A 13,676-nucleotide genomic window follows, 5' to 3' on the forward strand; every position below is an offset into this window, starting at 1 on the left:
ATTAGAAAAATAAGACGCGCAATACTACCAACAGAGAGGTGAAAAAAAGTTATTAAAAGATATATCGAAATATACATAAAATACAATATGTAATGGAAGAAGTAAATGTTAAAGCATCTTCAACGCCTTTACCAAATGCATTAGAATAGGTGAAAAAGGAGGTATCTTATTCTATTTCTGAAAAAAAGACATCAGTAGCATGGATTACACAGATAATTGTGGAAGTAGCAAGAAAAAATCGGACATAACAGAAACGAAGTATTTTATGAATGAAATACTAAATTTACTAAATTAGAAGGCGGGAAAATAAATAAGCAGCAATATGGATGGAAGAAAGGAAAAGACAGTATGTGGAGTAGATGTCGTGTTGGAAAAATAGGAAGCAACAAAGACAGAAATGGAACTGATTTTGTTGTATGATGCCAGTTGGTCAGAAAATTTAAAAAAAAAAAGTATACGTTAAGATTAATCTACAGGGTGTGCTAGTCGAAAGGCACGACATCTACAGAGTAACATTTTTAAACTCTGAAAGTATCGCTTATGGCTTACTGTAACGCTTCGATTTCCGCCAAAGAAATCGTAGTGAAATATTCACTTTGTCTAGCTCTTTGCTAAAGATATCATTTTTTGTGTCATCTTACTGCAGTGTCATAACTTGTAATTTCACTTTTATCTATGGGAGACAGAATGAATTAGTTTAAGTGTTGAGAATCAGTGAAATCAGTCAAATGAAGTAAATTCTAAAAGGAAAATGATAGGCGTGCGAGATGGCATCTACCACATGGCTTCATTTCATTACCGGCAAAAACTGAACTTCCTGGCAGATTAAAGCTGTGAACTGGATCGAGACATGATCCCAGAACCTGTCTTTTCACGGAAACTATACACGAAATGCAAGGTTCCATGTTTATGTCCCGATCGGAGACACAATTTTAATCTTCTAAGTAGTTTCAAAACTGGGATGCAGTGAAGATTCAAAATGGTTAAGTGAATTTTTTGAGTGCATGAACTAGAGAAATTTGACTTGAATATTGCAGTTAGTCTTAGACACGATTTTATAACCCGTGGCCATTGTAAAGAAAAATATGTTGGTTGCTTTTATAGTTCTTGGTTGTTTTATCGTTACCTCTCTGCTAAACTGAGCTTCAGTCCTAAAGAAATAGTATGTTACCATGATAACAAAACCATGTAAATCGTTAAGTAAGTCATGAGGAAACATACATGCTCTGAAGAGTGATAGTATCGGTGATTCTGAACGAAAAACTTGACATGGACATTTGCCCTATTCTTAATGGTGGTTCCAAGAAGAACAGCTTTAATATCAGTTACGTAGCTTCTTATTGAATAACAGTAAAACTCCGCCCTCGAATGAAAATGTGTCGCAGTATACAGTTAACATACATCAAATTTCGTACAAAAAGAGTCTCCCTTCTTTTTTCTCTAGGGCTAATAGTTGGCTTGGAGGAAGCGAGAGAATATATAAAATCTCACGCGACGCGCATGCTCTCTTGTGTAAGTAACTTCCGTAGGCCTGCCTGATAAACAGTATATCATTAATGATTATCTTGTCTGTGTTTATGCAGTAACTGCATTTATTACAATGGATTAATGATATAATCAAGCCTTGCTGAGCCAAAATGACGAAAAAAAAACGTTTGTCCCCCAACGCTTAGTTTCACGAATGTGCAAGAATTTGGATTATGATTCCGTGACATATTGAGGTTTGGGTCGATCCAGGGGCTTACTCTGATTGCGGAGTTGTTGAGGCGACCACTCATGACAAGTGTTCGAGTCACGGTGCGGCACAAATTTTCATTCGTCGCAAGTAGCTGACGGTAATACACGGACACAATATGCAAACCCATTCCACAATTTGAGGTAGTTTACCAACGCGATAGACCACAAGTGCTCAAACTGTTAGCCTCGAATTCTTCTACACTACTGTGGTACGTTGTAAACAATGACAATGTACTGAATGATACAGGAAATAGATAGCAGTGTATATTTGACATGTTCTACATCGGAAACCATCCGGAATAGGGCATATATCCATACGAGGTTTTTTATTTAGAATCACCAATACTGTCACTATTCCTGACTCAACCTGCACATTCTTAAAATAAGAAAAAAAACTGCTGTTCTAAGAATTGTTATCTTTAGCAGTTTAACCTCGATCTTCCTGATATTCTCAACAATGGTGACCAGACAGCAGTGACGTGGCATACGTTTCAGATTTTGCGCTTATAACATTTTTCATGCCAATCCCTGGAGCCTGTGTGACGTCAGCGGTAACCGCGTGGTGTGTCCGCAGAGCCCGACGCCGCCGCAGTACGTGTTCTGGTACCACAACGACCGCATGATCAACTACGACACGGCGCGCGGCGGCATCTCGGTGGACACGGAGCCTGGGCCGAAGACGCAGAGCCGCCTCACCATCCGGAACGCGCACGACTCCGACTCCGGCAACTACACGTGCAGCGCCTCCAACACGGAGCCCGCCTCCATCTTCGTCTTTGTGTCCGAAGGTGAGTACTGCAGCAGAACGCAATCCGCACCGCACCCGCTCGTCCCTCCCCGCTGCCGGCGCTACTGACGTGGTAACTTGCGCTTTACGGCGGCGAGTTACAACCACTAGACATTTCCCCTTCCGTGATCTCCTGACTTCCATTGCTGGTTACTTTCAGTTTCGTTCCGAGTATTAGTTACTGAAATACATTGAGTTATTTTGATCGATAAATCTGGAACGGAATCGGTACACCCTTATCATCTACATCTACATTTATACTCCGCAAGCCACCCAACGGTGTGTGGCGGAGGGCACTTTACGTGCCACTGTCATTACCTCCCTTTCCTGTTCCAGTCGCGTATGGTTCGCGGGAAGAACGACTGTCTGAAAGCCTCCGTGCGCGCTCTAATCTCTCTAATTTTACATTCGTGATCTCCGCGGGAGGTATAAGTAGGGGGAAGCAATATATTCGATACCTTATCCAGAAACGCACCCTCTCGAGACCTGGCGAGCAAGCTACACCGCGATGCAGAGCGCCTCTCTTGCAGGATCTGCCACTTGAGTTTGTTAAACATCTCCGTAACACTATCGCGGTTACCAAATAACCCTGTGACGAAACGCGCCGCTCTTCTTTGGATCTTCTCTATCTCCTCCGTCAACCCGATCTGGTACGGATCCCACACTGATGAGCAATACTCAAGTACAGGTCGAACGAGTGTTTTGTAAGCCACCTCCTTTGTTGATGGACTACATTTTCTAAGGACTCTCCCAATGAATCTCAACCTGGTACCCGCCTTACTTCAAATCGTTCCGCACGCACACTCCCAGATATTTTACAGAAGTAACTGCTACCAGTGTTTGTTCCGCTATCCTATAATCGTACAATAAAGGATCCTTCTTTCTATGTATTCGCAATACATTACATTTGTCTATGTTAAAGGTCAGTTGCCACTCCCTGCACCAAGTGCCTATCCGCTGCAGATCTTCCTGCATTTCGCTACAATTTTCTAATGCTGCAACTTCTCTATATACTACAGCGTCATCCGCGAAAAGCCGCATGGAACTTCCGACACTATCTACTAGGTCATTTATATATATTGTGAAAAGCAATGATCCCATAACACTCCCCTGTGGCACGCCAGAGGTTACTTTAACGTCTGTAGACGTCTCTCCATTGACAACAACATGCTGTGTTCTGTTTGCTAAAAACTCTTCAATCCAGCCACACAGCTGGTCTGATATTCCGTAGGCTCTTACTTTGTTTATCAGGCGACAGTGCGGAACTGTATCGAACGCCTTCCGAAAGTCAAGAAAAATAGCATCTACCTGGGAGCCTGTATCTAATATTTTCTGGGTCTCATGAACAAATAAAGCGAGTTGGATCTCACACGATCGCTGTTTCCGGAATCCATGTTGATTCCTACATTGTAGAATCTGGGTTTCCAAAAACTACATGATACTCGAGCATCATGCCAACGACGAAGCTGTTAGCATAAATAAACAGCAATTTATCACACGTAAAACCCCGACCCTACATTCTGTACCCGAATATCTTCTCCCACTGAAGCTCCCACAGTTACCAATATGCCTCACCTACATCTCCCATAAACATTGGTCCCAGTACCTTATAGCCCTCCTCTTCCTTGAGATCACTGGTCTGGTACCGCGCCTCTGTCAGTATGTACCATTTTCCCTCCATCTATTGCATTAATTGGCTTTACTCTGCGTAATATCTATCGCCTACCACTCCCATATCACACTATCATCCATTAGAACTACCCATCTTTTCAATCATGACGTAAAAACCGCGAAGGCTCCAAGTCATCCTTTGCTTCCCCAAATATAATTCCTTTCGTCTCCTGACACCTATGTCCTATCTAGACGTCACATCATTCTTCGTATATCGTAATCCCAAGAAAGCTCAGCGGATAGGGGGATACAGTACATATTGAAGGCCTCTGTGAGGGGGGGGGGGGGGGGGACTTATCAGATGATGTGGTAGGAGTAGGACACGAGTCGATGAGGAAGAGATGTTCATGTATTAGAATCAGAATTTAGAAGAGCTCTCGAATACTAAAATCAAATAATACGGAAGGGATGGACAGCATTTCATTGGAATTTCTAAAATCATTGGGGCGAGTGGCAACAATACGACTATTCACGTTGGTGCGTAGAGAGTATGAGCCTGACGATGTACCATCAGTCTTTCGGAAAAACATTATCCACACAGTTCCGAAGATAGTCAGCACCGACAAACTCAAGAATTATCGTACAATCTGCTTAACTGCTCATGCATCCAAGCTGCTGAGGAGGATAATACTCAGAAGAATGGAAAAGAAAATTAAGAATCTATTAGATGACGATCAGTTTGACTATAGGAAAGGAAAAGGCATCAGAGAGGCAGTGATGACGTTGCGTTTGATAATGCAAGCAAGACTCAAGAAAAATAAAAACACGTTCATACGATTTGTCGCCCTGAAAAAATGTTAAACCATGTAAAATGGTGCAAGATGTTCGGAATTCTGAGAAAAATGGGTTAAGCTATTGGGAAAGGTGGATAGTAGACAATATGTACAAGGCCCAAGATGGAACAATAACACGGGAAGACGAAGAACGAAGTGTTCAGATTAAAAAGGGTGTAACACAGGGATGTAGTCTGTTCAATCTATACATCGAAGAATCAATGACGGAAATAAAAGAAGGTATAAGGTCTGTGGTTAAAATTCTAGGTAATAGGACATTGTTAAGCCTCGCTGATGACATTGCTATCCTTAGTGAAAGTTAAGAGTAATTACAGGATCTGTTCAATAGAATGAACGGTCTAATGAATAGAGAATATGATTTGAGAGTAAATCGAAGAAAATCAAAAAAAGAATTAGAAATTGTAGAAGTGAGAAGCACGGGAGCCTTAACATGAGGACTGATCATCACATAGTAGATGAGGTTTAGGGATTCTGCTACCTAGGCAACAAAATAACCCGTGAGGAGCAAAGAGGCCATAAAAGGCACACTACTACTGGCAAAAGGAAAATTCCTGGCCAAGAGAAATTTACTAGTATCAAACACAGGTCTTAATATGAGGAAGAAATTTCTGGGGTTGTACGTGGGAAAACGAGAACAGTAGACAATAGAAGCATCTGAGATGTCGTGCTGCAGAAGAATGTTGAAAATTAGGTAGAATGATAAGGTGAGTGATGAGGAGGTTCTGCATAGAATCGGCGAGGAAACACTGACAAGATGAAGGGACAGGATATTAGAAACAGTTAAGGCATCAGGGACTAACCTCCAAAGTACTAGAGGGAGCTGTACAAGGTAAAAGTTGAAGTGGGAGACTGAGATTGGGATAATCCAGCAAATAGTTGAGGACATTGGTTGCAAGTTGCTCTGAGGTTGGCTCAGGGGAGGAACTCGTGACGGACCGCGTCAAACCAGTATCACCATCATCGTGTTATAAACTTAACTTACTCTATCAGTCTCCATCTATCTTTTCCTTAACGTTCAAATCGTAATGTACACATTCCAGTTTTAGCGGTAGCTTTTGCGCTGTCCATCTGCCCGTAGTAGGGTAAATGTTAATAACTGTTAAAAAATTAGATACATAGTTTACTACCCCATTCGGTATATTCCTAATCTGCGGATTCGCGACAAAACAAAGAACCTTTTTACAACAGTTTTCTAAACTCTCGACTTCCAACCTATAGCTGACGCTACAGACATATGCGGGATTGCCTTAACCAGGTTGATGTTGTGAAGAGAGTGCATTCTCTCGTGGAATGTGATTTATACATGGGGTGATTTTGCTAAGTGGAAACTAACTGCAGGAAAGGAAGCCAGATTTCTCCAACAATCTCTCCTTCAACAGACACTTAACTATTTCATAACCTTTTAATTTGTCTACCAATTTCCTCTTCATTTAGTGCTTCTGAATTTAAATTGGTTTCTATAGGAATTTATGATGGAGATATTTCAGTGGATTCGAGACAACTGATTAGACCTTATTTAAATATTTACGAACTTCTCTGCGGTGTTCTAGGTTAATAAGTGTTAATTGTTCATTTTCATTCGTGAAACAGAGTTTTGGAACTGATAGGCATTTATATTTGTCCTAAATGTTTTATAAAAGGCCATGGTGCTGTTCTATATCGAGCATTCTTCAGTTTCTTGGAGTTCACTCTTCAGCTGGTGTCTTTTAGTTTGTCCAATTAATTTTGAATCTTCTTTCCTATGCCAAGTACGTGACATGCGATCTGATGTAATTCCTTGATTCGAAAATCTTGGCTCGAGATTTTACTGTCTGTTCACAGTCTTCCTTGCGGAAAGGGTGTTGTCTAGTCTTTGTAAATGAATTTGGTTCCTTGGGCATTTTTACTTAACATGTGTTTAATGTGTTGTAAATATGGCGCTTGCATTTTGTTGAGTGACTGGATTGTACTAGTGCACTGGCACTCCTTTTACCGAATTTTGGGGCTTTAAATTTAGTTTCATTCCGGGTTAGGTGGAGGTGTCTGTCAATATTTGCACCTTTGTATGCTTGAACTTTTAAAATCTGCTCCTGATGTGGATACGAGTTTATGATATGATCAATTTGGAATTTACCTGTTAAGAGATGGCAATATTTTTTTTTTATGCTCCAAGTTTTCTTTTTCAAACAGGTTCAAATAATTTTGGGTTATAATTTATACGCCATTTCATTATACTTTGTCACTTTGATTGGTCAACTTCTACGAAGGAAGGTCACCAGTCGCTTTCCTGAATTTTCTCTCTGTGCATTGATTTTCACCTAATCTTGTGAAATTTTGGAGATTGTATTTTTCACCGCCTCCCATCAAGACTTATTTAATTTTCCTAGGTTTCTTATGTTTTTTGGTTTATCAACATGTATGTGCTAATGACTGTGTACGTTTCATTCACACATTTCAAGGAAATTTTCATTAATTTATAGTCTACAGGCTTTTCTTCGGTTTGGAACTAAGCACGTTTTTTGAAACTGAGAAAGCAACCCCGATTACATCCCCCACTCCATTACGGTGTATTTTTAAGGACCCTTTTCTCTGCCTAAGATTTCAAACAGCTAGTAACTTCCAGATTCCGTGGTGTTCTGATCCAGCAAATATTGTTTCTTACATGTCTAAAATTTTAATTTCTTGTCCTTTGAGCGTTTCTGGTTTCTTGAGTGAATTATTGTTCCTAGTCCTTTGACGGTAGATGATTTTTTTCCCTTCCGGGGAAGTTTAGTGATTATTAAAGCGCTCCATTGTTACAATTGGAATTAACAGGGCTGAGATCGTAGAAAAACTCAGTGGCATGACTGGATGTTAGTACCTGGATTTTAAGCTCCAGCCAACCACCTTGCTACTTAATTCAAGTAAGACGGAATGTTGATTTTGCTAAGCGAGAAATGGTTTTTGGCATACCGAGATGTATTCTATCCGTGTCTCTATCGTTGAGTCCTTCGCCATTACCGTAGCAATGGGCCCTCACAGGGCTCTATGAAATGAGCCGGGTGAACCCTGCCCGTGTTTCTTTTTCAAAGGGGATGTTAATTCTCCCATCCCTCCTTCCGCACCTCTTGCACGATGAGGACCCAAGGCTTTAGTTCTTCTCGTACCAAGTTGTTGTCTATAGCAAGGTTACAATGCCAGAAGATTGTAACGAAATGCAGGAAGACTTGCAGAGGATCGACGAATGGTGCATCTCAACGCACACAAAAATTGAAGGTAAACAGGCCGAGAGATCCATTACTTACACTATTCAGGATAAAACTCTGGAAACTGTTAATAACCGCTAACGTATGAGTAGCTTTTCTCAACGACCTGAAGTCTTATGACAACATCAAGTCAGCTGCAGGAATAGCAAATGCCAATCTACGATTCTTTGGCAGAATCCTAAGGAAATATAATTTATCTGCTAAAGAAGTAGATTTACAAAACTCTCGTTCATCCTATTCGTGAATATTGCCTTTTATACTGTGCCCATTACAGCTAGAAATAATAAAAAATATAAAGAAGATTCTACGAAGAGCTGTGCGAGAGAGTTACGGAGACATCAATTTTCAATAGCCAGCGTTACAAGAGAAGCGTTGTGTGTGACACATTTACTGTCCAAAATTCGAAGGAGGACGTGCCAAGAACAGCTACGCAGCATATTTCCTTCTCCCTCTAGCATCTCGCGAAATGACCACGTCGAGGAAGTCAAAGACATTAGGCTCAAATGGGGGTTTTTAGACAGTCGTTCCTTCTACACATATTTAGCGAACAGAAAAGGAAAATGGAGGAAGGGAGGGTACGGATGCTATTTTCTTGCACGATATCCTACGAACCATGGATGGAAGGTGACGGGAATATTCCACATTACTAGATTTACGGCAAACGTTTGACACAGAGCTCCACTGCTCACTGTTAACATCGTTTAAGTATACGAAATACACTCCTGGAAATTGAAATAAGAACACCGTGAATTCATTATCCCAGGAAGGTGAAACTTTATTGACACATTCCTGGGGTCAGATACATCACATAATCACACTGACAGAACCACAGGCACATAGACACAGGCAACAGAGCATGCACAATGTCGGCACTAGTACAGTGTATATCCACCTTTCGCAGCAATGCAGGCTGCTATTCTCCCATGGAGACGATCGTAGAGATGCTGGATGTAGTCCTGTGGAACGGCTTGCCATGCCATTTCCACCTGGCGCCTCAGTTGGACCAGCGTTCGTGCTGGACGTGCAAACCGCGTGAGACGACGCTTCATCCAGTCCCAAACATGCTCAATGGGGGACAGTTCCGGAGATCTTGCTGGCCAGGGTAGTTGACTTACACCTTCTAGAGCACGTTGGGTGGCACGGGATACATGCGGACGTGCATTGTCCTGTTGGAACAGCAAGTTCCCTTGCCGGTCTAGGAATGGTAGAACGATGGGTTCGATGACGGTTTGGATGTACCGTGCACTATTCAGTGTCCCCTCGACGATCGCCAGTGGTGTACGGCCAGTGTAGGAGATCGCTCCCCACACCATGATGCCGGGTGTTGGCCCTGTGTGCCTCGGTCGTATGCAGCCCTGATTGTGGCGCTCACCTGCACGGCGCCAAACACGCATACGACCATCATTGGCACCAAGGCAGAAGCGACTCTCATCGCTGAAGACGACACGTCTCCATTCGTCCCTCCATTCACGCCTGTCGCGACACCACTGGAGGCGGGCTGCACGATGTTGGGGCGTGAGCGGAAGACGGCCTAACGGTGTGCGGGACCGTAGCCCAGCTTCATGGAGACGGTTGCGAATGGTCCTCGCCGATACCCCAGGAGCAACAGTGTCCCTAATTTGCTGGGAAGTGGCGGTGCGGTCCCCTACGGCACTGCGTAAGATCCTACGGTCTTGACGTGCATCCGTGCGTCGCTGCGGTCCGGTCCCAGGTCGACGGGCACGTGCACCTTCCGCCGACCACTGGCAACAACATCGATGTACTGTGGAGACCTCACGCCCCACGTGTTGAGCAATTCGGCGGTACGTCCACCCGGCCTCCCGCATGCCCACTATACGCCCTCGCTCAAAGTCCGTCAACTGCACATACGGTTCACGTCCACGCTGTCGCGGCATGCTACCAGTGTTAAAGACTGCGATGGAGCTCCGTATGCCACGGCAAACTGGCTGACACTGACGGCGGCGGTGCACAAATGCTGCGCAGCTAGCGCCATTCGACGGCCAACACCGCGGTTCCTGGTGTGTCCGCTGTGCCGTGCGTGTGATCATAGCTTGTACAGCCCTCTCGCAGTGTCCGGAGCAAGTATGGTGGGTCTGACACACCGGTGTCAATGTGTTCTTTTTTCCATTTCCAGGAGTGTAGATTCTCTGATGTTTGACGGTCTCGATGACTTTCTAAGGAATACAACTAAGCACGTTGTCTTGGATGGTGAGAGTTCATCAGAGACAGATATCGGCCGGCCGGGGTCGCCGAGTCGTTCTAGGCGCTACAGTTTGGCACCGCGCGACCGCTACGGTCGCAGGTTCGAATCCTGCGTCGGGCATGGATGTGTGTGATGTCCTTAGGTTAGTTAGGTTTAATTAGTTCTAAGTTCTAAGGGACTGATGACCTCCGAAGTTAAGTGCCATAGTGCCATAGTGTTGAACCATTTGACAGGTATTGACGGGGAGGTGTGACATGAACGCTCTTGTTCTTTATGTACGTGAACTATATGGCATATTGGTATGGAGCAATCTGCGACTGTATGCAGATGACAATACAGTGTCCGGAAAAATTATGTCGTTGATTTAATTTAGGGGGAAAATGGGGATACAAGATGACTTCCACAGAATTTCTTTTGGTGTGGTGAATGGCAGTTTGCTGTAAACTTGGAAACATGTGAGTTGATGCAGATGAGTGGAAAAACAATAGTATAACGTTCGAATACAGTAGTAGAATTGTGCTACTTGAGACAGTCACATCTATTAAATACATCATGGTAACGTAGCAAAGCGATATGGAACGAGCACTTATTGTTGGTATCATGTAAGGCGAATGGTCGACTTCCGTTTATTGGGAGAATTCTAGAAAATGTAGCTCATCTGTAAGGGTCACGGCGTACAGGACCCTCGGGCGACCATTCTTCGGTACTGCTATAATATTTGGCATGCTAACCACGCCAGATAAAACAAACGCATCGAAGCAGCTTTTTAGCCATAGGTTCGATCGACACGCTTTTATTACGTAAATGTCTGCTTGACCTAAATGAGAATCCTTGCGAGAAAGAAGACGATCTTTTCATGAAAAACCTTGAGAAAGTTTAGATATCCAATGTATGCGACACACTGCAGAATGATTCTAGTGCCACCAACGGAAATCTCGCGTAAGGACTACGAAGACAAGAGAAATCAGGGCTCGTACACAAGCACCAAGACTGTTGCCTTTCTCCTACACCATTTGCGAGTGGAACAAGATAGGGAATGACTAACAGTAGTACAAGGTATCCTCCGCCATGATGGTCTGCAGTGTATGTACATCGAGATGACAGAAGTCATGGGACGGCGATGGTGGTAGTATCGCGTCCATAAGGTAATAAAGGGCAGTGCATTGGAGGAGCTGTCATTTGTACTCAGACGATTCATGTGAAAAGGTTTCCGACTTGGTTGGACGTGATGGTGGTAGCGCGACGGAAATTAACACACTTTGAACGCGGAATGGGCTTGGAGCTAGACGCATGGTGTATTCCATCTTGGAAATCGTTATAGAATCCAATATTCCACAGTATTAACAGTGTGCCACGAATGCCAAATATCAGGCATTGCCTCTCCAAACCGAAAGATGGGGCACATTTCAGTAAAGTTGTCGGTGCTAACAGACAAGAAACGCTGAGTGAAATAACAGTAGAAATAAACGTGGGACGTACAACGAAATTTGGCGTTAATGTGCTGTTGCAAAACTCGACCGATGTGAGTGCCTTTGATAACAGCACATCGCTTGCAGCGCCTCTGCTGGGCTCGTGAATATATCGATTCCACCTTAGACGACTAGGAAATCACCTAGCTAGGCGGCGCAGTGGTTATCACACTGGACTCGCATTAGGTAGAAGGACGGTTCAAAGCCGATTTAGGTTTCCCGTGATTTCGCTAAATAGCTTCAGGCAAATGCCGGGATGGTTCCTTTGAAAGGGCACGGCAACTTCCTCTCAAAAAAAAAATGGCTCAAATGGCTCTGAGCACTATGGGACTTAACTTCTGAGGTCATCAGTCCCCTAGAACTTAGAACTACTTAAACCTATCCAACCTAAGGACATCACACACATCCATGCCCGAGGCGGGATTCGAACCTGCGGCCGTAGCGGTCGCAAGGTTCCAGACTGTAGCGCCTAGAGCCGCTCGGCCACTCGGGTGGTCAACTTCCTTTCCTAACCTTCTGTAATGCGATAGGACCGATAACCTTCCTATCTGGTCCCCTCCCACAACCAACCGACCATCCAATTGGGAAACTGTGGCCTAGTCATATGATCCCAGATTTTAGTTGGTAAGAGCTGAAGATAGCGTTCCAGTGCGGCGGAGACTCCACGAAGTTGGAATCAAGTTGTAAAAAAGGCACTGTGCAAGCTGATGGTGGCTGCATAGTGATGTTGGCTGTGTTTACATGCAATTGACACGGTCCTCTGGTCCAACTCAACCGATCATTGACTGCAAATAGCTATGTTCGGCTACATGGAGACCATTTGCAGCCATTCATGGACTTCATATTCCCAACAATGATTGTTCGCAACAACAATTGTTCGCTATTGGTCTGAAGATCACTGTGGACAGTTAGGACGAATGATATGGGCACCCAAACGCCGCAACATGAGTCCCACCAAACATTTATGGGATATAATCGAGAGGTTGATTAGTGCACAAACTACTGCACTGGCAACACTTCTCTATTATGTGCGGCTATAGAAGAAGCGTGGCTCAGTATTTCTGAAGAGGACTGCCAATGACTTTTTGAGTCCTTGCCACGTCGAGTTGCCGCGCTACACCGGGAGAAAGGACGTCCGGCACAAGACCGGGGGTGGGGGAATCCACGACATTTGTCACTTCAGTGTAGATAGATGTAAATCTAGATAGCGATATCATACTTTCCGCGTCACACACCGTAAGATAACTTCCGGAGTCCTTGTGTGTGTGTGTGTGTATGTATTATGATGCCCCCACCTTGCTGTCTATTCCCGGCACCTTGAGTGAGGTGTGTTGATTCGCGAGGACTGCCTTGAGCCCAGCAAGCCGGCTTTCGTTATCAATAGCCCGGTCAGCGCAGTGAAGCGGCGGTTGATCCCCGTAGTGGCGTGCCGTTCCGTGACCTGCCCCTCCCAGCGAGGGCAGCCGCCCGGCCGCCGTCACTGCTGGGTGGCAGAGTTCGCCGCAACTCGCGACGCCCTCCGGCCGTATCGGCCCGCGGACCGCCACTGCCGGCAAGTTTCCAGAGAACCGGCGCCGCACCGGGTCAGCCCCGGGTCTGCGGTTTCGCTGGCCGGCCTGCGGTGAGCTCAAGTGGCCAGCCGCACGCCGCCCGCTGCTTTGGATACACGTCGCGCCAGTTTCGCTCACCGCCGACCTCACTCACCGGTTGCGAACTGTGTGGTCCGCGCCGTCTCTGTGGAGCTTGCCGCTACCTGGACGCTGAAAGCGGGCCAAAGTTACTCTTGCTAGT

The 13,676-nt window shown here is 44.6% G+C and overlaps 1 protein-coding gene across 3 annotated transcripts in view; it reads left to right on the plus strand.

Annotated features, from left to right (window-relative positions):
* Window positions 1–13,676, plus strand: part of LOC126484068 (hemicentin-2-like) — a 1,942,222-nt gene that overhangs the window by 1,857,915 nt on the left and 70,631 nt on the right. For all 3 annotated transcript variants that reach the window (XM_050107431.1, XM_050107430.1, XM_050107432.1), the window contains one exon: window positions 2,312–2,525. In XM_050107431.1, coding sequence (XP_049963388.1) covers window positions 2,312–2,525 — 214 coding nt within the window. The remainder of the gene's footprint in view (window positions 1–2,311; window positions 2,526–13,676) is intronic.

This window comes from Schistocerca serialis, chromosome 6 (genome assembly GCF_023864345.2).
Source record: "Schistocerca serialis cubense isolate TAMUIC-IGC-003099 chromosome 6, iqSchSeri2.2, whole genome shotgun sequence".
In the NCBI taxonomy this organism is placed as follows: domain Eukaryota; kingdom Metazoa; phylum Arthropoda; class Insecta; order Orthoptera; family Acrididae; genus Schistocerca; species Schistocerca serialis.